The 27043-nt window shown below is 44.2% G+C and overlaps 1 protein-coding gene across 5 annotated transcripts in view; it reads right to left on the bottom strand.

The window, feature by feature from the left end:
* Alk (ALK receptor tyrosine kinase) overlaps positions 1 to 27043 on the bottom strand; it is a 722886-nt gene that overhangs the window by 64013 nt on the left and 631830 nt on the right. For all 5 annotated transcript variants that reach the window (XM_031357606.1, XM_031357604.1, XM_031357607.1 and 2 more), the window contains 2 exons: positions 22865 to 22959; positions 22509 to 22637 (listed from right to left, as the gene is read on the bottom strand). In XM_031357606.1, the coding sequence (XP_031213466.1) occupies positions 22509 to 22637; positions 22865 to 22959 (224 nt within the window). The remainder of the gene's footprint in view (positions 1 to 22508; positions 22638 to 22864; positions 22960 to 27043) is intronic.

Below are 27043 nucleotides of genomic sequence, written 5' to 3'. Positions count from 1 at the left end.
TTAACTACTGGCTTATTTTTCTGTTGAGCTGCAAGTGCTAAAAAGAAGAGTCCACTTGGCTAAGTAGCTACTTGGGAATCAAACTCATTCCCTGCTTAATGGCACAACATGAGATCATGCAATGATGATAAAAAAGTTAAGCCTTTTAATTTTAAAACACATCATGAAGGAAAACACACAAATCAAGTGTTACATACACTTGATGAGTTATTATGAAGCAAATACTACCACCCAGATCAAGAAATAAAACATGGTCAGTGACTTCATGGCCTCTCCAGTCTCTACTTCCTTCCTCTTACAAGGGATCAGGTCCTGGGTTATAGTATAATCACATCTTTGAAGTTCTCACTGGTTTCACCCCCAAGTGTGCATTATCCCGAGATAGCATTCTCCAGCCTCCTCCGTTAACTATGTTTTTGTGGCACTGAAGACTGTGCTTGGAGCTTCTCCTTATGCCAGTCAGGCACTCATCAGTGATTATATTCTAGCTCCCTACTCAATTTTTCTTTTTCTTTTCTTTTCCTTTTCTTTCTTTTGTTTTTGGGGGGGAGGGATGGAGTAAGGTTTCACTAAATATCCCAGGTTGGCTTTGAATCTGTGGTTACTCTTGACTTTGTTTCCCAAGTTGCTGGGTGTATATATACATGTATATGTATCTTATACATATATATGTATATAGATATTTCTTTAAATCTATAGGATTTCCCTTTAACTTTTCTTTTGCTGGATTTTATCTTTTGAGGAATAGAGACCATTTAATTTGGTCTCTTTTTACAGAGTCTAAATTTTGCGGTGCGTTTTCATGGTTCTGTCGGTGTCAGCACAGTGTTCTGTCTCAGACACTCACCAGCTTTATCTCTTTGCTTAAGTTTGGGTGATACCCTTTCATTAGGTGCCAAATGCCTGATCACTGCTCTGTCTCTTTTAATATTGGCTCTTCTTAAGGCTCAATATTTAGAAGAATTTACTAGAAACTGCAAAACAATGTTGTCTTAATCATATCTTTGCCTCACTGACTATTTGAAGTATATTTGTGATGAGTTGCTGTTCTTTATGTGCAACATGGTTACTCAGAGATAGGACAGGAGTAAGAAAGGCAGTTATTGTTCAATTCTTTCTCTTTGTTTCTGACTTTTAAGATATGGAATTGCTTTTATATTATCTGAAATTACCCAATTAAATATTTGCATATCATTATGGATCTATGAATTTAAATATACTTTTTGAGGTTTAATTAATCATAATCATTGGAAGCACAAACTGTCATCTTTGGTCAGTGGGAGTGGCTAGAGTCCTTTATATGACCCTAGAAGATACTTTAAGTTTCCTTGTGTTAGATACAAACATGGATAACTCATGAAGACAAAATAGGCATAGGCAACAACTTTCTCAGAAGAACTCCAATATCTCAAAAAATAATGTCAAGAACTGACATTTAGATTGTAAGGCATTAAAACATTTATGTTCAGCAAAAAGCCTACACCATGAGAGAACAATATCTGCTCCCTATGTTTTTGACAAAGGATTGCTATCCAAAGTACATAAAATAACAAAAACAAAAACTCCCTCAAAAAAAAAATAGAAAAAAAAAACCAAAAAACACTACAACAATCCAAACAACCATCAATGTATGAGTGAATGAAAGGAACAAGGATTTCTTAAAACACTAAATGTAAATGGCTAAGAAACATTTAAGATTTTTAACATTCTTGACTATCAGAGAAATACAAGTTAAAACTCCACTGACATTCTACCTCATTCTAGTCAGAATGGCTATCAAAGAAAAGAACAACAAGTGGTGAGGAGGTCTGGACCAAGGAAGCTCAGACACCTCTGCCAAGACTGTAGCTTAGCTCAGTCACTATGGAAATCGGTATAAAGGTTCCTCACAACACTGCAAATAGACCTACTATAAGACCCAGTGATACCATTCTTGGGGATGTACTCAAAGGACTTTAAGTCAACATACCAGAGATCCCCTCACATCCTTGCAATACTAGTCAAAACAGCTAAGGTGTCCATCAACAGAAGAATGAATGAGAGAGATGTGGCATAGTATGGAAGAATGAAATTAGACTCATCTCCATCATTCTTCACACAAGTTAGCTCCAAATAAACCAAAGAGGACAATGTGAAATCTGAAACAGCTATTATAAAACATAGGTAGTGCCCTATGTGATCTAAGTATAGGAATGGACTTTCTCAATAGGACTCCATTTGCCCAAGAATTAAGGTCAACAACTGATAAATGGGACTTCCTAAAACTAAACACCTTCTGAAAGGCTAAGGAAACAATCAATGGTTTGAAGAGGAAGTCTTTAGAGTGGGAGAAAAATCTTTGTCAGCTATATATCAGACAGAATACCATCCAGAATATAGAAAGAACTCAAGAAACAAAGAGTTAAGGAAATAAACAGTCCAAATACGAAAATGAGCCATAGATCTGAACAGAGTTCTCAAAAGAAGAAATAAGTATCTCAAAAACTGCTTGCTCATCATCCTTACCCATTAGAGACGCAAGTTTAAACAATCTCACTCTAGCCAGAATGACTAAGATCAAGAAAAACAATTAACAACAAGTGCTGCCAAGGGTTTGGGGCAAAGGGAACTGTCACTCATGGTTGGTTGGTGGGCTAATTTCCAGAGTGGCTGTGCCAGTTTGCAACCCCACCAAGATATATCTTAGCCATGTGGGTAGTGAGGTCATGGGTCTTAGAGGAAAACCTGTTACTACCACTTCCCTAAACTCATGTAATTTCTAACAGTTCTTATAACATTCTTGCACCCATGGATAGACATAGTTCTCACTCTTCCTCATGGACACTTCTATTCGCAGTAGAAGACCATCACACAAATTCACAGCTAGTCAAAATGAGAGCAACTGACTGTGAAGTGCCCAGGCCCATGTAATATATCTATAGCATACCTCCTACTGAAGGCTCAGCGAGCGTGGAGGTAGAGGAGGTGGAAAGGTTGTAAGACCTAGTGAGCCAGAAAGTCTACAGTGAGACTGCCTTCTAGCTATGACAGGAAAGCTGCATCCACAAAATCTCAACATGGCTGCTTAAGATCTGAGCAACTCCTGAAGCTGTCGATATTTCAGCAGAGATAGGATAAGTCTCATGATGGCCACCCCAAGATAAGAAAAGGAGAATTAGTATTGCTCTGGATTTTAGCTCCTGATTCGATGTCTAATAACACCAAGTGGCCACCCCTACAAACGTATACAAGCAGGCATCACTGAATGGGCTCAATATATTGTATTTATATATGTGTTTGTTTATACATATTTATAACAACAATGATGATGGGAGGGGAGGCTGTGGGTTTTGGCAAGGGAGTGGAACGGGACATACGTAAGAGAGAAATAGGTTGGGATAGGTTGGGGGTGGTGCTGAAATTATGTTTGAATTAAAAGCACCACCAAATGTGGTATATTATCTTCACAATGGTGTTTTAGTCAGCCATCAAGATGAATGAAATGCCATTGGCTGGATGTGACTGGAGATCTCCACATTAACTCAAATACACCAACCCCAGAAAAACAAATACTATATGTTTTCTTTCATTTCTGGATTCCAGATTTTATACAGACATATAAAACTATTAATGCACATATGTAACCTGAGCGCAAAGAGCCTGCATGAAGAAAGGATAGCAGTGGGGGAGGCAGAGGTGTGGGAGAAAGGGGAGATTATGGTGTGTGTGTGTGTGTGTCTATGTGCATACACACATTTATGTGAATATATGGTCAGAACATGCTATCCATGAAAGAAACTATTTACCAACTCTCCACTATGTACAACAAGTATACACTAATAAAGAATATCTTAAAAAGCCCTTACTATATGGTGTGACAAAATTTTCTTATCCTGTTCTGGAAACAAACATTTTCCTATAAGCCACAATTTCCTTTAGTGAAAAAAGATAGCTTAGGCAGCAAATCTTAGTGTTAGGGCAGCTCTTTCCCATTGGACAAGTGACTGTCTCTTCGTTTGTCTAGTGGGGACACACATGCTCATATATGTGCATCAGTATGAATACATCCAGATGACTCATATGTGCAAACACTGCCTGCCTGAGTTCACGTGGAATTTCTCCATTTCACCTTCAGGAAAGCTACTTATTCATCCTCTTCTTATATCTGTATGTTTTTCTGCACATTGAGAATCATGTTCCTCAATAATATGGTAATAGATTTAGAATATCCTGTAATTATTAATTTATCTTACTCACTGATGAATGCTATTTATCTTATTGTTACCATTATTAATATAAACACTGGAGCTATTTGAAGGCTTTATTTCTTTGCTTTTTGTCTCACCATTTCTCATAGTTTAAAAAAATACCACTTATTTGTGTGTGTGTGTGTGTGTGTGTGTGTGTGTGTGTGTCTGTGCACATACACACATTTATGTGAGTACAGGTACCCACAGAGGCCAGTAGAGGGCATAAGATCATCTGGAGCTGGAGTTCTAGGTTGTGAGTTGCCTAACATGGATGTAGGGAAACAAGACCCCAGTTCAAGTTCTCTAACTACTGAAGCATCTCTTCAGACCTCTCGTAGGTTTCATGCATCTCCCCGCACTGGGCAGAAGGGTTTGCACACTTCTAAACGTCTTTCCTTTTAGCCCTTCTTTAGTCTCCCATCTGTAGGTAATTAATTAATTTAATGTGCATATTCTTCCTCATTTTGAATTTCTTCAGTTATTTTTATTGTTTGAATCACAGGTTTAAGTTGATTCTGTAGAAATAGGAAGAGGAAAGAGGGAGGTGCTGGGGAAGGGGAAGAAGTAAGGGAAGAAAACAGCTAAACTAGATGTCATTTGAAAAAATAATGCCATAAGACCCCCCTCCCCCGGTAAGGAACAGACACAGTAAAGAATGGCAGAGACAGGCATGGTCACTAACGTTTTTTTTTTTTTTTGATATTGATAATCTTGTCCCATAGGCCTAACAACATACTGCTTTATTTTCTTATGATATAACATGTTAGTATTTCTTGAAAGCTAATAATCTAATTTTCCTTTTAGGTGGCCAAAGGTTTTTTTCTTCTTTAAAGCCCAGCAGTCTCACAAGAATGGTATTGGCAGCCTGGATCTGTCTCCTTACATACACAGCACACCTCTTTAATAAGCAGTTTTGATAGGTGCGGGTGGTCTCTCTAGGAACTTGGGGCTTTTTATGCACAGTGTCTCTCCCCTCTTTGGCTTTCTTCTCTTGGTGCTGCTGGGCCCTCTAGGTGGCTGTCTCTGCCTGTGTGTGGTGCTCCTTCTCTGCCTGTGTGTGGTGCTCCTTATCTTCTGGTCTCTGCCTGTGTGTGGTGCTCCTTATCTTCCTGTCTCTGCCTATCTGTGATGCTCCTACTTTGCCTATCTGTGGTGCTCCATTTCTGCCTGTGTGTGGTGCTCCTTCTCTGCCTGTGGTGCTCCTTCTCTGCCTGTGGTGCTCCTTCTCTGCCTGTGGTGCTCCTTCTCTGCCTGTAGTGCTCCTTCTCTGCCTGTAGTGCTCCTTCTCTGCCTGTCTGTGGTGCTCCTTATCTTCCTGAGTTTTCAGGAAGCCATCTTTCAGCTTTCTATTTGTGAGCAAGGAATGAAATGTCTTATTTACTCTTCATTCCATTTTAGTATTTCATTTCTGAAACCGCATCTTAACCTTTTTTCCCTGTGGTTTAATACCTGATTCCTGAGCCCTTCCTAAGAGGGTCTGTTCATATGTCATCATCTCAGATCTTGTATTATTGACTAAATATTTTGGCTCCTTTGGAAACTGAATTATACAGTTGTGACAGATCCCATTAGGCAGTCTCTCCTCTGGTCTCCTTGCTTTTCTCCCCTTCAGGTGGAAACCTGGAACTTCTTCCTATGCATTTTATATCTTTCCCACACCATCAGGATTGGGGCATCTCTGGCTTCCCAGAGCCCCTCCCTACTGTGTTATGCAAGAACATGCAGCTGCTCTCTGAGGTTTCTGCTTTGGCCACACCTACTTGAAATTCTCCCACGTTTTGTCTATCATCCTTGGACTGAATATTTATTTCATCCCCACAAGTTCTTCTCCTCATGGACACTATACTGAGAGGTGGAGGCGTGGTGGCCACACTGTACCAGCTCCTTTCAAGTTACCTTGTGCCTACCCAGTACTCACACCCCAGGGCACCTTAAACCTGGCCCTTCCTCAACTCAGCAGTGATTCTCAGCTCAGCCTTCTGTCATTTCCCTTCCTTTCTCTTGTACCCATGGCACCACACGGATCTGGGGCAAGGCTTTGTCTCCATTCACTCCTATTTTGAGGATCTTGGAAGTTAATTAATTTATTGTCATTTTGTTGTCCAAAGGTTTGGGGATCTAAGTTCTGTTTTTATGTAAGGATTTAGAAAGATTTAAAAGAAAACTAAACATCAAGTAAATTATGCTGTACCTCACTGTCTTTCTCCCAGAATCTTTGAAAAGAACAAAACACAACAGTACAGCCCATCTGCTGGGACCAGCCCTTTAGTGAATCTCTTGTCAGATTCCTAGCCTCATCTCTGCCCTCTGGTAACAGGTGTTCTAGCAGCCTCAGGGACACCTCCGAGGTACCATGGCCTTAAATCTGCCACCATATCATGTTTTCCTTTTGTTGGATACTCCGCACTAAGTACAATTTAACCTCAGGTTGGCAGTGCCACCACCTAGGTTTAATGAGTTATTCAGGGATATCTGACCTTTCACTAAATGGTCCCAGGTACAAATATTTTACATGGAGTTGTTTTGCTTCTGTCTCTCTCTCTCTCTCTCTCTCTCTCTCTCTCTCTCTCTCTCTCTCTCTCTCTCTCTCTCTCTTTCTCTCTCTCTCTCTGTCTCCCTCTCTCTGTCTCTCTCTTTCTCCCCCTCTCATTTTTCTCTCAGAACTTCAGTATGTTCTCCTGTATTCTATTTTATTTTGTAGCCAATACCAAGGTTGTGGGAGGGAACCTCTACCTCCCATGGTTTACACTGTAGGGCCCCTGACTTTGACCTCTAGAGTGTTGGAAACTGTTTCCACTTTGGTTTTCATTTCTAGTGGGTGGTGGGAAATACTAGAAGTCTAAACTTGGGTCAGAGGGTATTTTCATGGTTCTGAGGTGTTAGGCCTGGGAATGCCTTTTGACCTCTAACTCACCATATTTAATTATAGTATATTTGAGTAGCATCTCCATCATCCTGTTAGGTCAATGGAAAAGGGAGGAAAAAGGGTTGTGGCTTTCACCTCATCAGATAATGAATCATGGGGAGAGTTAAACAGTAAGTCTGAGACACAGACTGAGCTTGAGGCTGAGTGAGTATGGGTGGAGCCGCCCTTCCAAACACAGCCTCACAGTTCTGGATGAATTTTCATTGTTACTGTTTCTAGTTTGTTTTGATGGGAATTATTTGTTTGCACACACACACACACACACACACACACACACACACACACACACACACAGACAATATACATGCCTCATATGCACACATGTAGGCATGCTTGCATGTGTACCTATGTATCTGTGTGCATTGCCCCTGACACCCCTGTTCATTCACACAAAGCTCCTGGGCCATGGCTCTCCCCTGCTGATGGAGGGTCCTGGGCCATGGCTCTCCCCTGCTGATTGAGGGTCCTGGGCCATGGCTCTCCCCTGCTGATGGAGGGTTTAGGTAGCAGCAGCTGTGATGGCCCCAGCCCTGCTTAGCTATGCGCTCTTGCTTGCAATCTCATTGACTTTGCTCCTCAGTCTCCTTGATTCATATCAAGTTCCTCCAGACAGGTGAGGTGCCCCCCAATACTGAGGTATCCTTAGACAGACTCGAGGCTTGAAACTCTTGCAGCTGGGAGGCAGACACCTCTCCTTGGAAAGGGACCGCCCCATCAGCAGGCATCAAGTCAGGGCTGTTGAGATAAAAGCTGCTTTCAGGGCTGAATTACCCTAAACAGCTCTGGCACCCAGCAATCTGCAGGAGCTTAATGGCGCCTGTGATGGCTGCCTGCTTTGTGTTCTTAGCTATCCCTTGCTCCCTGAGGGAAACTCAGTCACACTCAGGAAAAGAGAAAGGTCACTTGGAAAAAAAAAAAACAAACCAAAAAACAAAAAGAAAACCCACTCACTATTCTGAAAGCAGAGCTGTAAAAATTAAGTTAAGGGAGGCTCTGGGGCTAATTCAGTTATTCCCAAACTGGCTTCATCCCAGAGCTGGGCTAATAAAGTATCTGATATTGACATGGGTACCATGAACTCAGCCACCTGCAGGTTATACATAATGGATTTGGTGGCAAGGTTTAAGTGGAAAGAGGTGGTGGCTCAAGTACTTGCTTTGTCCCCACACAGGCCAGAAGAACCACAGACTTGTGCCTTGTTAAGTTCTTGTAAGACAAGACTTGATTTGTCTTACCACAACAGGGTTATGTCATTAGGATTTGCTGGAGAGAAAGAGAGAGAGAGAGAGAGAGAGAGAGAGAGAGAGAGAGAGAGAGAGAGAGAGAGAGAGAGAGAGAGAGAGAGAACGAACGAACACACAATGTTGGAAGCCAATCCTAAACTACTTAGCCCCTGATGGTTGTGCGGCCCTGACTCCTAGCTTACTGGAACTCTTCTAGGCTGGTGTTGTCATGACCTTTCTGCAGGATGGGCAGACAGGTATAAATAGGCAGCCCAACCTATCAGGAGATTTCAACGTAGACACAAAACCAAAGAACAGAAAGTTCTGGCTGCTGGGTCTGGGTCTCAGAGCCTCTAAGACAGTTGCAGACCCAATGAGTGGGCAAGGCATCCAAAGGCAAGGGTCGAGAGGGAACCAGTGGGAGGACATTAGGACCAAATGTTCAGCCCAAAGAGAGACATGTAAGGCTGGGAGGCTAGAGGCAAAACCAGAGGACATGGTTTCTCTCTCGCTACTGCTGGCACTGCAGGAACGCTAGCTGGAGCTGCAATGGATATTTTAGAATCACAAGGCAACAGGCATGAGGAAATGGCCAAGAGGGCCACAGAGATGTGAGCTTGATATCACCAGGTAAGGAACTAACAACAGTAGTCACTCACACGGCTACTGAATGGACACAAACAGTTATCTATGATATTACTTTTTTATTTTATTTTATTTTTATTTTAAATTTTTAATGGATCCTGGTTTAACATAAACAGAGTATCCTAGATCAAGGCCTCCCACTCATTTGCATTGAAAATACCAATTTAAATAAATACCAATTTAAATACTAAAAATACCAACTCTTGAAGCCTGAGGGTCAGGCTTCAAACAGTAACACCAATGAAATGAGAGAGGGTTCCTAAGGCTTCCTTAGATCTTAGCCCATGGCTTCCTTGGTGGAGAGATAGCCACCGGAGACAGCCCCCTGTCCCAGATTGCTCTGAGAGTCTCTTCCTTTATTCCTATCCACTTTTATCTGAGACATGAGACACATGTCATGGTCAAGGCCTTCAGGTCTATGGCTGTTGTGGCTGATTTGCAGAATGCCTTGAATGTTTGGGTGTATGAGTGCATGTATACTCGGTGTGAATGTGTAATGGGGTGGAGGTGGAGCCCTAGGAAGACCAACTCCATTTCAGTCATGAGAAACAAACAAAGAAGCTGCTAGCAAGCATACAAATATACTATCAGAACATGGCCAGTTGATCAACCTCTAGTATTCTAAACCTACACAGAAGCTAAGAGCCAAGTCTTTCCTTGGCCACTTGCTGTTGAGGTTTGGCCTATTGCTATGTATTGCAATGCTAAATATTGGCCTCCAAGATCTGGATGCCTCTGAGGAGGGAATCCTCATACACACTGAGTGATGCTATGTAACCTTGCTCCTTAGTTTAAAACTGTTGGTTGAATAAAGATGTCTATAGCTTATAGCTGAGCAGAAGAGAGGCAGGTGAGGCTTTGGTTCCCAGGGCTTGGGGTCTGAGGCAGAGACCACGAGGAGAAGAGAGTGGAGAGAAGAGAGAGGAGAAAATGCCATAGGGGAAGGGATCATGAGAACTGGCAGGAGGACTGGCTGATCTTAGGAGGAGTGGCTCAGGGGGAACATGACAAGTTATATCTCGGGGTTAATGGCAGGGAAGTAGACAAAATAGCTTAGAGGGTTGATATCTGCCCAGCTCTAGTGTTTTTTTTGTCTTTTTGTTTTTGTTTTTTGTTTTTGTTTGTTTTGTTTTTTCGAGACAGGGTTTCTCTGTATAGCCCTGGATGTCCTGGAACTCACTCTGTAGACCAGGCTGACCTCAAACTCAGAAATCCGCCTGCCTCTGCCTCCCAGGTGCTGGGATTAAAGGCATGTGCCACCACTGCCTGGCTAGCTCTAGTGCTTTTAAGGCTTATTATAAAGGTTTTATATCTTTAATCTGGGAACTACATGATCTAAGGTGGGGGAGAAACCCCCAATTAGTACAATAACATGCCTGGCTGCAAAGCCTAGGATCTCAATATTAGTACACAAAAGCATTTTCCTGATGCACTTGAAGAGCCCTGAAGTTTTCTTAGTGTTTCAGTGTCACAATGTGGACACACCACAGTCCCTGGTCACTGTCGCTTCTGTCCCCTAGCTAACTTCCTTTCCTCCTTAGTGTGCCATTGTTGGAAAAGAGGAACTCTGTACACTAGTATAGACTTACAAGAGTTGGGTTAAGTCTATTCTGTCCACTGCCTTATGTCCAGAGCCTAAAGTAGTGTGAGACTCACAGAAAGAGTAGTGATAAATAGATCTTTGTTAAATGAAGCCCAAGATGTAAACAAAACGTCACAGAAGGAAGAGATCAGGTCACACCCCTGCTTCCACACACCCTGAGTATCTAAAGGGAGCACTCCTAAACTGTGAGGTCCTGGACATTTGGTTCTTAGCTTCTGGGTAAGTGTACAAAAACAGAAGCCGGTAACTGGACAAGTCCTGATAGGCTATCTTTGTGATTTCTTGAAGCTACTTTGTTTATTGCCCATGACTAAAGGGAGCTAGGTCTCTCTAGGACACCACTCCCACCCCAGCATACATTCACGTCAAGTGTACATACACTTATATAGACCCAAACATGAGCATAACCAAAATGTCTCCTTTGAGACAGCCCTCCAGTACTATCCCTTACGCAGCAGGGACACTACTCACCCAGCTGTTGATGGAGCTGCTGAATGGACTAATTAGAGTGATCAAAGTCACAAGCTGGCCAAAGAGAAGGAGATAGCTGTCTTTCCTAGGTAGTCGCACTGAATAATGTGGAGGCTTTGTTATCGATCCTCAGGCAGGTTGGTAGATAACCGAGAACGCTGCCTGATTTTCCTTATAAGCTAACATTAATCCCGGACTAAGGTCACTAAATTTGCCAGTCACTTACTAAAACGATAATAATTGGAAGAACAGATCCTTCTTGTGAACTCATAGTCAATCTTCACTCTTAAAAACAAATCAGGACTTTCTGGTCCAGTCACCTGGGATTTATTTGAAAAAAATTTTTTTTTTCAAAGAGAAGGTTCAGGAGTTTCTAGGATTTCTAAGATCTGGACAAGTTTTGGAAGACTACAGGCCCTCTGTCAATCAATATTGATAAGAAAGCTCATATGGAGCAATCCTTCAGGACAAGGCTTTGTTATCGATCATCACAAGAATCTCACAAGAATCTACTCCTCCTCCACACAAGTAAATCCAATGCTTTGGTTTGCAAATAGGAAATTGGTTGAATTGGGGAACTGATTTTGTAGACTCTAAAGAGACAATACTGTCCCCTCTTTCTAATTTAAAAAATTGGATAGATTTTAATGACAAAATACTAGAATTTTCTTGGAATTTTAGAAAAAAAATAAAATAGAAAAAATGTTAGATATATATGTGTACACACACACATGTATATATACATGCACACACACATACAGACACACACACACACAAAGTACATAGGTCATAGCAGTGAATTTGTCCAACATTTTTGTTCATATATGTTGATAACAAAATTATTAAAGTTGATAACACAAAATTTCATATGGATGTTCTGTTTTATATCCTTGATTGATTCTTAGAAATAATCTCATTTTCTTGCTACAACAGCCAGCTCTTATAGAGAACCTTGATCTCTAGGCCTCTTTGTCAGTCCACCATCTTAGTCTTAGTGTTATGTGGCTCTCAGTAGGTGCTTTGTGAACAGTTAAATGCCCAGGAAATGCTAATAGACACTTTGGGGACTGAGCCTGGAAGCTCTATCCATAGGCTCTCAGAGCTTCCTTGGCACGGCTGCTCTGACACATGCCAGCCACTGTAGGTGGACTTGGGAGGGCCACTCTGGTGTGACCACTGCCTCTGAGGGTAAGACACTGCATTCTTTTGCCAACAGAGTATGCCAAGGATGCTGTTGTCAAGATTACAAACCTGTTTTGCTAGCAGATTATTGTCTTCCCCATATGTCTTTCCCTGCCCATACCACACCTGTAGGGAAGCAGGCTGCCAAGGCGAGCAGGCACTGATGGTGGTCACTAGACAGTTAGGAACTCTCCAGGAACTGTTGGCCATCTGATGGGCGTGGATGCGACTCCTTCCCAGTAAGCTTTCGGATGAGATCTCAGCACCTGTGGTAGCTGACAGAGGTGGGCCTGGCTTCCTACTCACAGGCCTTGATAAAAAAAAAATGTGTGTTGTTTAAAGTTGATAAAGGTATGGCCGTTTGCTTTAGAGTACTGGATTATCCCCATCAAGCCCTTGCCCAGAGCACTGTTTTTGTTTCTGAGAAGCCCTGACTGAGCAGAGTGGTCTGTGCCTTAATAACCCATAAGGCAGTTTCATCTGGTCTTCCTTTTTCACTTGGCAGGGGCGGGGCAAGCAGCGAAGAAATCGAAGACATCGTGGTGTCTCTCTTAGAGCCCTCAGTCTACCTTCTGGCTCAGATGAGTTGTAAATTATAACACCTTTCTGTAAAGGTCGCTGACGCTTGCGCTTGCGTGGGACAAAGGCTATCAGCGATGCAGGGTTGGGCTCCAGGCTGAGGGGGTGGGCCTGGGAGGAAAATGATGATTAAAGCGGACTCCGTAAACAAGAATTCACTTCGAGCACTGATGTAGGGCCTTTGTGTTCTGCCAGTCGTGAGCTAAATGATCTTAATCAAGGCATGCTGAGCCCAAAGCTCTTGGATCATTTATTGTCTCCTACTTATGTAACCTGTCACTGAAACAAATGGCAAAAACAACGTGTTTTCTCAAGGCTGGCTGGGAGAGGACCGTGGTGGCTCTTGCTTGCTGCTTGGGGCAGCATTGGTGGCCCAGACATACTTTAGGTGTTTTGCTAGGAGCTCATAATTCTGCCACCACAGAGCATCCGACCAGGGCCTCACTGGGGTCTGTCAGGGTGGTGTGTGTGGGTTCCAAAGCCGCAGCATAGAGGCCATGCTTGTTCGCTCTCTCCTCTGCCTCCGTTTGCTTCTCCTGACGAGAGGCCTCGGGTAGCCCGAGCTGGCCTCCACCTTACTCTGTAATGGAGAATGACCTTGAACCATCTGTTTACCTTCTGCCTCCCGAGTACTAAGATTACAGGCAAACGCTACTCTACCTGAGTTGAGGACCTGCTTTCTAGGAATTGGCTTTCTTAAAATAAAAAGCTGTTGATTGGTTCAGGATAATTTGCAATGCACCGTCTGGGGTGAGATGATGTCAGAGCTGGGCAGTGATGGTACAGAGCTTGTCCTAACGCTAGTTGGAAACAGTGGCTTGCAATGAGGCCTGTGTGGACCAGCTCTGGGTGGTACAGGTTCCAAGAGCAGTGCTTGGCTGGGTTCCAGCCACAGGCCTTGGCACAGTATAGGTACTCAATGCAGGCTTGTTCCTAAAAACACAGGCTCTTCTGGAATTGAGATTCAGGGAAAGCGGTATTATTTGGTGCCCTGAATGTTAAACTGAATCCCCTGAATGGAAAAACAAACAAACAAACAAGAAACAACTCCAGCTCATGAAAGCAGCCTTCTGCCTTGATGCTGGTCAGCGCTTGGGTAGTGTTTGATATTGCTCTGATAGGCATGGATGTGGGAAAGGCTAAGCAGCCTTGCCACTGAACCCTGACTTTGTAGAGAGATGGTAGGGTGAGTTATTTACATCCTGACTTTCACTTTTTTAAAAATTCTACAATAGGGAAAATCAGAAAAGGCTCACTAGCATATTATGTTAGACATCCTTCTGAACCCTTGATATATATTAACTTATGTGGTCCTTGCAGAAAATCTATGAGATTGACTATTAATAATGGCTCAGCGGTTCAGAGCACTAACTGCTCTTTTAGGCAGTCCTGAGTTTAATTCCCAGCAACCACATGGTGGCTCACAACCATCTGTAATGGGATCTGATGTGTGTCTGAAGACAACTGCAATGTGTTCATATAAATAAAAAAAATAAATCTTTTTTAAAAAAGAAAACTCATTTTATGAATATGTTTGGTATATGTACTGGCTGGTTTTGTGTGACAACTTGACACAGGCTGGAGTTATCACAGAGAAGGGAGTTTCAGTTGGGGAAGTGCCTCCATGAGACCCAGCTGTGGGGCATTTTCTCAATTAGTGATCAAGGGGGTAGGGCCCCTCGTGGGTGGTGCCATCCCTGGGCTTGAGGTCTTGGGTTCTATAAGAGAACAGACTGAGCAAGCCAGGAGAAGCAAGCCAGTAAGGAACATCCCTCCATGGCCTCTGCATCAGCTACTGCTTCCTGACCTGCTTGAGTTCCAGTCCTGACTTCCTCTGGTGATCAACAGCCATGTGGATGTAAGCTAAATAAACCCTTTCCTCCCCAGCTTGCTTCTTGGTCATGATGTTTTTGCAGGAATAGAAACCCTGACTAAGACAGTATATGTGTCTGTGTACTCATGTTTGCATGTGTGCGGGTCCATGTGTGTCTATGTGGGTATACTTGCACATTTGTCCAATTGGATGTGGAGAGCCGAGGTTGACATGGAGTGTATTCTTCAATCTCTCTTTACTTCATGTACTGAGGCAGGGCGTGAAGCTCACTACTTTGGCTAGTCTGGCTGACCAGCTTGCTCTTGGATCCTCTGTCTCTACCTTCTACAAGCTGGGATTACAGATGGACTGTCCCACTTCTGCAGCTTTAATGTGGATTCTGGGGACCTGAACCTAGCTGTGGAGTCATCTTACCAGACCTATAAAAACACTGTTTTTGATATGAAGAAACAGATGATACAGAAGGAGAAAGAAGTTGCCTAAAGTGATTGGCATTGCTAGGATTTAGACTTGAGTCTTCTGTGCTTAAAAACTGCGTTATATGGGGTCTGGGCAAATGGTTCAGTTGGTAGAGTAAAACTTGCCTAGCAAGTATAAGGATGTGAGTCCAGCTCACCTATGCTCACAAAAGCCAGATGTGGTGGCATATGCCTGGTTTATCAGTGATGCTGAGACAGGAGGTGGAGATGGATGGATGCCTTTAAGTTCATTGGCCAGCTAGTTTGGGATATATGGTGAAGTTTCAGGCCAGTGTGAGACCTTCTCTCAAAAAACAGTGAGAGATACCTGAGGTTGTCCTCTGATCTCCGTACACATTCTTTGTGCACCCACGAACCCACACCCACATAAACCAAATGCATGTATACACATACACACACACACACACATACTGCTAAATTTCTTTCTCAACCAATATCCATTCTCAGAGGTTTTCAAGCATAAAATGAGAGAGACACCGCATGACATTAGTATTTGCAGGTCTGTGAACAATGAAAGCATGTAGGATATAAATGTGGTAGTCTACAGTGGTGGGTACCAGCAAGTGGTGGGTACTTGTTGGGTAAGCATGAGAGCCAGAGTTCAGATCCCCAGGATACACTGAGAAGCTCTTTCTGGTAAGCAGGCTGCTTTCAACCCAATCTTTAGTTTCATGCAATTACTGCCAGCAGGTCCCCTTTCCTGGCCACCAAGCTGACCCCGGTCATTAGAGTTGGCCACCACTTAGGGGTATTGACTGGCTCCCCAGCATGTGAAGCCACTTCCACTAAAAGAAACTTGTTGGTTTCAGTGATGAGAATCATGAATCACACATTAGTTCCACACCACCTCTCTTCCTGGTGCATGGCCACGCTAGCTCCCAAGGAAGGGAGACACACCTAAATGAAGAATGACATGTTAATTCAGAGGGTGAGAAACCTGTGCTAGGACTGGGAATGCCCAAGCCTCATTAAAGTAGGTGCTTCATGCATAACCACCGATAAAATAATTCTGAATAGGTGATAATCTAAACTAGAAAAACACAGGGCATATGGCATAAGGATCAACAGCAGGTAAGTAGACCAGGGGCATGTCTCAAGGACTGTATCTATTGACACCATACCTGCCACTCCTTAAAGAGCTATTTCCCCCAACTGAGTGGGTATTAGCAGGAGTGTACTGGTGATGGCTGGGGTGCATGGGAGTATGCCAATGAGCTTCAGTGATCAGCCTTTTTGTGTGTGTGGGTGTACTAGTGTGATATGTTAGTGAAGAGCCAGGTGTAGTCTGTTTAAGCAAAAACTAACACAGCAAATGGGGCAGGGGGTGGGGAAAGGAGTGGTTTCTTAACACCAAGATTGTTCTAGAAGACCTTTCCGACAACAGAACCTTTACAAGGTTGCTCTATCCCAGCTTTGTTCTTGTAGGTGTTAAAAGGTTTAGAAAATGTTACTTTTTATGTGAGTCGTAAGTAATAGATCTTTAAGCCATTTGCAAATGTGTAAGTTAGTTAATCTCTAGTCACTTAATCTCTGTAAACCTAAGTCTGTAAGGGGCTAATATCATAGCAGCAACAAGTGAGATAGCCAGCCACACAGCTCAGCGCAGCTCATGGCTCCCAGCATCATCCAAAGAACAGCGCTGTATGAGGCCAGGCCTTTACTGATGAATGATGGTACCTTAAAAGATGCCCCATGACTCTGATACCACTCACTGCCCTCTCCAAGGTGGTGATCTTGATCTGCAACCTGTTTTTCTTCTAACCTTTGTCACTAATGAGACATTCCTGAAGGGCTTGAGAAGTACAGATTTTAACCTCCCTTTTCAGATATCTCTCAGGGATGTAGGAGCCCAGGAATCTGTATTTTCACTGGGCAGCACATATGGGCAGCCTCTTTCAGACAGGGGACACTGATGAAGATGCAGTGAGGATGCTTCTAGAGTGGATAACTTCCTGAGAATGTCCATGATTAGATTTTCACAGGGAAGCTGCTACTGACAGAGTTTACGCAAGATTCTAATATGGGGTCCTCCATGGTGAGTGGGCCTTCTCAGTCGTCTACCCTTGTCTTAGGACATTCTCATAACTTGGAACTCCCTGCCTTCCAAACTAGTATCCTTTGAAGAGCTACAGCTAAAGATGGGAAGTTGGCTTCCTTCCCATCCCTAGCCTATCACGGGGTTGTCTACAACACCAAGGTAAGAGGTAACAGAATGCTCTAGAATTGCATTCAACACTCTTTATTCAGGAAGTAGGGCTAACCAGAAGGGAAAGATACTTCACTAGTGGGGTGTGCCCCTAAAGTGTGCCCCCATAGTGAACTTGGCCCAGCTTCCAGAGTCTGAGTGCAGAAGCCTCTGAGGCACAAAAAGACTCCCCATCAAATGAAAAGGTTATGAAAGAGGGGCTGGGCCTTGGGAAGACTTCCTTCCAACAATGCTGTCACCCCTAGAAGGGCGTGCTTGGAGCATAATGGCTCTAGCTACAAATTCTATTAACTCTGATAGTTGTTCTGAGTGAATGGATAATGCATTTAGCAGAAATAGACCCAATCAATTTATATGAAGCACATAGAACTTTCTCATTGGAGTTGGCATCTGTTCTTGAATCATAGGAGCATGTGTGGAAATGGACAGTCTGTCACCATGACTTCTGGGCACATTAGCTCAGCCATAGCTTAATTAGAGAGAACGGCCAAGGAAAGCAATGGCGCCCTTAGTCCACATTGTCTCAGCCCCTGGAATCATGGAGCTGGGGATGGGAAGGGACTGGAATGCTTTAAACTCGACTATCGCTGTGTGTATGTGCACACGTGTGTGTGTGTGTGTGTATACATACATGTGTATGTGCAGATGTGTGTGTACATATGCATGTATGGGTACAGATGCATGTGCATATGTGTGTATGCATGTGTATATGCATGTGCACACATGTGCATGTGTGTGTATTCATGTGCACATGTGTGTGCATGAGTGTGGAAGCCAGAGGTCAACCTTCTATCTTGTTTCTTGCAATGGTCTCTAATTTGCCTGGAGCTCACTGATTTGATGTGGCTGGCTGGTCAGATCACCCCAGAATTTGCCTAGCACTAGGGTTACCAGTATGCCTAGCTTTTTAAAATGTGGTTCTGGAAATTGAGTTCATGTCCTCATGATTTTGTGGTAAGCACTTTACTGAGCCATCTCCCCAGTCCCTCAAACCTTGACTTCTTTGAAACAGTAGGATATCTGCTGTTATCTGTTCACAGGAGCCTCTCCCTCAAGAGCCATTCCTGTGTGTTTACTGGCATACAGAGGCAATACAAAGGCCTTATGAGGCTCAACAACCCTAGGACCATGGTTAATGTGAAGTGACCAGGACAGAACATGGAGGTTCTCACTCCTCATCTAGAGTTCTTTTCAGGATATATAAATATATATTATACACAAGACATAGTTACATATCTCTATCTATATCTTTATATCTATATTTATCTATCTCTATCACTATTATCTGTACCTGTGACTGTGTGCACATGTATGTGTGTGTGTGTGTGTGTGTGTGTGTGTGTGTGTGTGTACATACACCATACTTGTGTGCAGGTTAGAGGTCAACTTTCTAGAGTTGATTCTCTTCTTCCGTTTCGGGTTCCAGGGATCAAACTGAGGTCCTCAGGTTTGCACAGGAAGTACTTTTCCAAGCTGACTTATCTTACAGGCTTCTGTAAGATAATTTTGTTTTCCTCCCACTTTGCTCAAGATGCATACTTGGAATTGGTAAGTAAATCCATTATAATTTTCTCTGCAAGACTCCAAAATGGTGGCATTGGGTTTCATTTGGTCCTGCCTGTGTCACATCTGAGCTCATAGTAGAGGGGAGATGGGTACAGGGCCCTGGAGCTTTCAAATCCTCAACTAGACTTCTTACGGAGGGAGTGTAAGCAAAGCCTGATTGTACCTGCTCAGCTGCAGCAACATCTGTTACCAGGAACAGAGACAGACACTGAGGTGGAGACAGAGCCAGGGAGGTGGAGAGAATTAGGGATGGAGGGAGGGGCCGGGAAGAGGGGAGGCTGACTCTGTAGCCCTAATTGCATTAGCCCCACCATTTGGTTAGCGTAATTGCATGTGCAAAGCTGACAAACGTAATTTCCCAGGACTTAATACTCACCCCATTTTCTCCTCCAGCTTCTTCATCCGATTAGCTAAAGTGACTCAGAGGCTTCCGAGAAGCACAACCTGGTCAGGCGATTCCCTGCCCCTAGGCTGGAGGCTCCCCTGCCACTCAGTCTCTTGGAGTGAGCCTGGATGGCTGGCGGGGACACAAGGAGCTTAGGGAACATTGGCACTAATAGTTTTCTCAGGGCCTGGCTTCACAGGGCTTTGTATGTTCAGTGGCTTCTTTGCTGACTGCCTGGAGGAGAGCTGAAATGCCACCCCCACTCCTGTTCCAACTCAGTGCAAGCTGACAGTGCTGAACTTTAGAGAGAAAATCTTATTATCTTGTCGCCTTCATTCTTTGTCAGAGGGTTGGGAGCTGACTGTTTACTGCTCAGGCAGGGGCTCTTAGCAGTGTCTGTCCCCCTACCTCCTCCTTACACAGCACTTCTCCCTGATTGGAGATCTCTTTACCAGCAGTGGTGAAAGGACTATAGACTTTGGGTTCACATCCTGGCCCCACTGGCTAGCAGCCATATCCTCAAGGTCTGGTCTGGTCCTTTATTCCATCTTTCTTCTCCCTTCAATAGGAGTAAAAGTAACTACCCCTGGATGAGGCCAAGTTAACTAGTGAAAAGGCCTAGCTCATTGGCAGGCACTATTTTATTTCTACTTCCTGACCTTTCCTCTCTCCCTTCCCTTAAAGCACACCTCTTTTCTTCCCTTCCTCCTCTCCCCAGTTTTCCTCTCTTTCACTCCCTTCTGTCCCAGGACTCAGTGGAAATGCCTGTGAAATAGTAGTCTTCTTAACAGAAATCTTGCCCTCCATAGAGATACCCTCTGCACCCCAATAAGCATTTAGAGGGCTCAACACTGAGATGTGACAAGGGGACCCAAATTATGGTGGATAAAGACCTCCTGTAAGAGAGCATATGAAGAGAGGGTTGTGGAAGCTGAGGCCCCTTTCTTTCTCCCTAAGCAGCTCTTGATGTGGTACTGGGTTCTTAGGAAAATAATGGCTCCTTATTGAATGTCATAGAGCAGTCCTAAGGAGCCTCAAGGCCACTCTTAGACATCTTAGGTTCAATATCCTCTTTTCCCCCTTTGACCTGGAGCCAGCTGCCTACCTCGTTCTGAGGTGATGTTACCTAGTAGTACAGCCTGGTGGTTTAGCTGGAGTCTGCTTCAGGTAATGTTTGGAGATGGTGGGGAGTCCTAGCCCTTTCCCAGTTCCCATGATTTCACTTGTCAGGAGTGGCCAATGGTCCCTTATTGATTATCCTTTCTGGGACAGTGGGAGTTATGTGGCAATGAACCCAGACTCAGGCAGGGTAGACCATTGTTCCCTAAATGTTGGTTGGTTGTAGCGTTGTGGCTGTCGACATTGGAGGGCCAGGGCTCAGGCTTCCAGATGCTCTCAAGTCAATCAGTAGATGTTTCTGGAGTACCTGCTGGTGGTGAGGCCAGGGTTGGGGATGCCTACAGGTTTACTGAGCACAGAATGAAAAGGGAAGTGTGGCCCACTTCCTAAATTTGTAAGTTGTACAAGTTTATCACAAGGCAGTAAACACAGTGAATCCCATGAGGGTGAGTGGCAGGAAGGACTGAATGGATAACAGGGAAGATCCTCACTCAAGCTATGGGGCTGGCTCCATATTTCCATGAATTATGCTGCTTTTAGGAAGCAGAGTTCTCTATGCTGGGTTCCCAGTTTGGCTCTGGGAGAGCTGGAAGATTTGAGCAGGGAGTGATTTAAAGGTGAGGGGAGAGAGGGAAGGAGACACACACCCCTTTCTTTGGCTTGGTAGCTGGCCAGGTCACACAGGAATCAGGGTGGGAGAGAGGCAATTTCAAGTAGCTTTTGTCTTTTTTTTTTCTCCCAAAACTAAGCAAAACTAAAATTTAGCTAATGAGCTGAGAGCTCACAAATTTGGTTTCAAAGCTGCAAGCCTCTAATTATTTTGTACTTTGCACGGGACCAGGATTCCACCTTGTAAGTAGAAATTACAGGCTTATCATCTATATGCTGTTATTCTAATCAAGATGTACACAACAGGATGTGATGGACTATGTGTTGTCCATCACTGCTTCTCTGGTGAGAAGTGCCAGTTACCCACGGACCAAGGCCCTCAGGGCATCTAAGAACCTCAAGGGCTCTTGAGTGGGACCTAGGAACTAAGACCCCTGGTGTGTGTGTATATGTGTGGTGTGTGTGTGTGTGGTGTGTGGTGTGTGTGTGTGGTATGTGTGTGTGTGGTGTGTGTGTGTGTGTGTGGTGTGTGGTATGTATGTGTATATGTGTGTGTGGTGTGTGTGTGTGGTGTGTGGTGTGTATGTGTGGTATGTATGTGTATACGTGTGTGTGGTGTGTGTGTATGGTGTGTGTGTGGTGTGTGTGTATATGTGTGTGTGTGTGGTGTGTGTGGTGTGTGTATATGTGTGTGTGTGTGGTGTGTGGTATGTGTGTATGGTGTGTGTGTATGTGTGCGTCTGTAGTGTATGTGTGTATGTATGTGTGTGGGGTGTGTGTGTGTGTGTGTGTGTGTGTGTGTGTGTGTGTGTATACATGCATGCGGAGGCCAGAGATTGATGTCAGATGCCTTCTTTGACAATTCTACCTTATTTGTTGATGCAAGGATTCTTACTTAATCTAGAGTTCACCCATTCAATAAGACCAGCTGCCCACCAAGCTACAGGGATTGCCTGTCTCTAACTTCTCAGTGCTAGGATTATAAGTATGTGCTACTGTAATTAGTTCTTTATATGGATACTGGGGATTTGAGCTGGGGACTGGAGCTTACATGTCAATCACTTTACAGAATGAGCCATCTTCATTGTCCCTAAAAGGCGAAGGTCAGGATGGGGCCAAACTCCTCATCTTCCTGACTCACCTCTATTATATTTGCCTATTTGTATGCATCATAACAAGTGGCCATAGTTTAAACCCCACATTATGTGTTGGGGCTCCCCATGTGTAAAATTGCTCTTTTGTATACTTCCTGTAGTTTCCATTGCTTAAGTGATGAGAGCCCCACACAGTTTCTTTTAGGGGTCCCATAACAAAGGTAGTGATGCGTCTCCTGCAGACCAACCATTTTCTTCTAACCACAGTGCCCATCCTGACCACAACACCATTCTTCTGCCTTCTATAGCAAGAAATGATGCTCTTCAAACGTGTCAGCTGTGACAGAGAAACCCTTACCTGTAGGGTCGAAGATGGGAGTGGGTCTTGATATGTTCGCCCAGGATTTTGGCTCCTTGTTTGGGTTTTTCTCAAACAGATTTCTGGATTTAGGTACTGCATTCAGGGGCATTTTTTCCTCCCCACTGACTAGAATAGAGAAGAGTTAGGGTGGAGTCAGTTTTAGGGAGAAAAATGAGGTTACACTGACGAAGGTAGGAGAGGCAGGATGGCTGAGATTGGGGGTCTAGAGGTGAGACCATGGGTCACTGAGATTGGGGGTTTAGAGGTGAGACCATGGGTCACTGAGATTGGGGGTTTAGAGGTGAGACCATGGGTCACTGGGTTAAAGTAAAAAAGTGGCAGGGCCAACTCACTGGTGAGGTAGCAGTCGAGGCTGATGGAAATGTTGTCAAATGCCACGGTTGCCCTGGATCCTGGACCCCACCATGTGACTATTTGCAGCCAGAACCTGTGTGACGTTAAGAAGAATATGTGTTAGGAACCACTAGGCTAAGTCAAGTCACAGGATTCAAGCCACATGTGTGCTGGCCTATTATTCAGAAATTTAGTTTGATCATCCTTACCTGATCCCAATGCATCAGTTGGAGGGCAGGGATCAAACTTTCTCAATTTCTACTTCTCCATCACAGAGTGCATTCCTTTAGAAGGGATGCTCCATCACAGCTGTGGCAGATACAAGGCCTCTAAAGCTGGTTTGGCTATCTGAGCTTGGGAGAGTTTTGCTTTCTGGGCATGCATGGTGGATAGAAATGAATGGGCTTGGTGTTCTGCTCATGTTCACCTGTGGGTGGGATGAAGCCACTATTTAAACATCAAAGTGCTTTTGTATGGTACCAGTGGCTAGAGAGAACCCCTCAGTGTCTCTGTTGCTTCGAGCAACTGGGCTTGGTTCTGTGATTCTGTTCCAATAGTCAGCAACTCAAGGGTTAATTTCTTGTACAACAGAGGTATCGAGCATCCTGAGTCTTATCCAGTATCAGTTACTATGTTCCAATTGGTTGTTAAATATTAGATGATTGACTGTTTCCCCCAGGAGAGCTCGTAATCAAACCACAGTGGGTCATTAAGTATGGCTAGTAACTCACTGAGATTATGTTTCATTCCAGCTTTTTCATGGCTTAGAGGGCCAGGTCCTCTGACTACAGAGAAAGCTTTAGACTGAGATAAATAGAAAGATGCCTTGGACTCGTTTGTTTCCTGGTTTGTTTTCTTGGGAAATCTCCTTCCCGGAAGGCTGTCATCAGTCACCCCCTTCTGCGATAAAGTGGCTGTGTCCCAAGAGCCCTAAAGACTCTTTCCCCAGATTCCTGAAAGTCGATCCGAATGACCTGAAGAATAGTGTGCAGCCGCTGGTGTGGATGTTGAAATAGTAAGAAGGGGAAGCCATGGCTGTCAATCATTGAATGGATGCAGCTCATGCGGTTATATAGCCACACATCAGGATGCTAATCTATAATAAAAAAGAATGGACCAGGAGACATGCTGTAAAATAGATGCCTCTCAAAAGCATTATGCAAAGTTAAAGAAGGCAGACAGTAAGTTAAAGGCCTCATATTGAGTGACTCTCTGTATAGGAATCATCTAGAATGGGCAAATCTGTAGAGACAAAGAGCAGATTAGTGCTTGCCTGGGGCTAGCAGTGGAACAATATTGACTGCTAACTAGCATGAAGCCTCATTTTGGGGTAATGGAAATGTTCTAAAACTGGGTTGTAGTATTCTTTGTAGATTCTAGAAACTTGCTGAAAGTCATTGGCTTGCACACTTAAAAATGGGTAAATGTTATGGCATGTAAATTATAACTTGCTAAAGCTGTTGGGAAATAAGGAAGGAAAGGGAGACATAGAGAAAGAGGGAGAGGGATAAGACACAGTCGTACAGGAGAGAAAGATCTCTCTCTTTCTATCTACATATCTATGTATGTACATATATATGTATGTATGTATGTACTATGTATGTATCTACTTACATACACATACAGAGATAGAGGGGGGGTATGGGGGGAGGGAAGGAGAGAGAGAACATGTAATCTGATAAAATTACGGGCCAGTTCCAGGGTAGGTACTAGACAAGAAGGCGGAGGAGAGGCAGAAGGCAGAGGCAGAGGCAGAGGCAGAAGAGGCATACAGGAAGAAGTGTGAGGGGAACAGCCTTTTGTTCCTCTGGACCTCAGCTCAGCAAGGGAGTGAAACTTCCCCATATGTTCAGCCCAGGCCACATATAGCCATGGCCCAACACAAAATCATAAGCTTATTTACAACCTTATGAGGTTCTTTTAAGGCAATCATTTTTTGTAACTTAATCACACATTTCTCTAGTGCGAGCCTTGCAGATGACTGTGTCCTGTTCTGATGAGACAAGGCTGGAACTTGCCTGCACCATGAGTGGCAACCGGGTGGAAGCTCCCATCATGACTGAGCAGGTAAGCCTGGTCAGCACTTAGAAGGGATGGATAGTGGCTCAGTTATTTCTGGCCAGAGGACAGATATTGCTCTACTGGAGAAAAGCCTGGAAATCAGAAGTGAACTCTTATCTGAACGATGTGTTTGTGACCAATTATTCTCAAGTGCTCTACTCCCCACATCTGCCTTCATCTGTCTTGTGAAATCTGGTCATATATAGCCCTTCAGTGTAAAGGCCACAACTAGAGGGCCCAGATGATTTTATTCTAAAGGAGAAATGACTAAGGCCATTCTCAACTACACAGTGAGTTTGAGACTAGCCTAGGCTACTTGAGACCCTGTCTCAAAAGAACAAAAAAAAAAAAAAAAAAAAAAAAAAAAAAAACCCCAAAATGTCCCAAACCAAACCAAACAACAGCAACAACAGCAGCAACAAAACAACAGCAAATAATAATAATAAATAATAATAAGTATTACTATAAAGCTACTCAAAGTGTGACTAGAAAGAATCTTGTTCTTTGGTGGGGAATATTGGATATCCTACACTGGAGTGGGTATTAATCCCATAGAAACACACACTCTCGCTCCCTTCTCTGGGTCATCCTCTCCTTATCTGTCATCCACAGGCTGAGGAGCCAGGCCACGTGTTCACTTCAGTGCTAAGCTGCATCATCAGTACACCTTCAAGGACGGGGGGGATACATGACTGTGGACCTATAGAGCAGGGAGAGGGGACGAGCTCTCCACCGTTCCCTCCAGAGGTCCCGGTAGAAACCTTCAGTCACCTCACTTGTTCTGATTTTCCTGCTTCTGTTCTTCATGACTGAGAAGTTAGAGCTACAGAGTTCCCTAACAGCCAGCCACCAGGCCTCTTAGCATAGATGGGATGATGTAAGCCGGGGCTGCAATGCTTTCTAAGTACAAGAGTCACTAAGGCGTTCTGTGAGTGGATGTCAGTGGAAGCTGAGGCTTTAAAGCATTGAACTGATACTGGGAGCTGCCCATATTTTGTGTCAGGAGCACTCGGGGACAGGCAGGAAAGCCTCAATCAGATGGCACCATGAACACACGTGAGGCTGTCTCAGTTGACTCTGGGGCCAGAGACTCAGGTAAGGGGACAGGTGGGTGGGACAAGTGTAGATGAGGGTCAGACAGAGGTGGCAGGTATCAGCCGACAGAGGTGAAGTGGAGGCAATGTGAGAATAGAGTCTGGAGTGGCAGGTGATGGGGCATGGTACACGGGGGCTGATTCCAGGAGTTCATCTTCTGTGAGAGAACTGGCCAAGAGATGAGATGAAGACCGGACCAGCTGTGATTTAGGCTTCTCTGCTTTGGATGCTGTCTGGTTGTGTGTCTCCAGCAGAACCAAAGAGCAGAGGCTCTGGAAGCCCCTTCCTGCTAGAGACAGGCAAGACTTCCTCCTGGCTCTGAGTCCTTCTGGGCCAATTACTCTTTTATAGTCACTTCCCCAAAGATACAGACACCAGGTCATTCCTCAGAGTTATCCCTAGGACCGTAGGTCCTGCACATACTCTTGAGTACAGGTAGAACGTTCTAGGACTGACAGGAAGCAAGGTCATGGCATATTATTGCTAATATGACAACAGGCTGATAATCACACAGGTTACCTCTGTGGCCCAACCCCAACACTTTCCCTCTGGATGGGGAGGGAAGAGGCGTCTCCATGGCTACCTGAGCCTTCCCCTTCCTGAGTGGGACATCTGGTTAAGGAAAAGGTAGAATAAGCACTTGGGGGCTCCTCCTGCTATCGGGAAGCCTGGCAGGTGGCTCTTCCCTTTCTTTGGCTGTGTGATAACTGTCAGATCTGCTTGGTTCTTTCTGTTTCTCCGAAGTAGATTTTTGATTTGCAGGAGTCAATGCTGGTCTTACTTTTTTTTTTTTCTTGTCTAAACCACACTTGGCTAGAGGTCTTGGCTCAAGCCTGCTTTTGCATAAGAATGCATCCACCTTTCCATCTTGTGCGAGCTTTACAGACAGTCTGTTGGAAATTAGTCCAGGAGGATTCTGGGAGGTGATCATTTGGGCCATGGGCCAGGCCAGGTTTCCGGGAGGCAGCTCTGGAAGTGGGCGCTTCTTGTCCTCACCAGCAGATCTTTGCAGAGGACATGCG

The sequence above is a fragment of the Mastomys coucha genome, unplaced genomic scaffold (genome assembly GCF_008632895.1).
Source record: "Mastomys coucha isolate ucsf_1 unplaced genomic scaffold, UCSF_Mcou_1 pScaffold6, whole genome shotgun sequence".
Taxonomy (NCBI): domain Eukaryota; kingdom Metazoa; phylum Chordata; class Mammalia; order Rodentia; family Muridae; genus Mastomys; species Mastomys coucha.
This window is presented reverse-complemented; position numbering and strand designations above follow the sequence as displayed.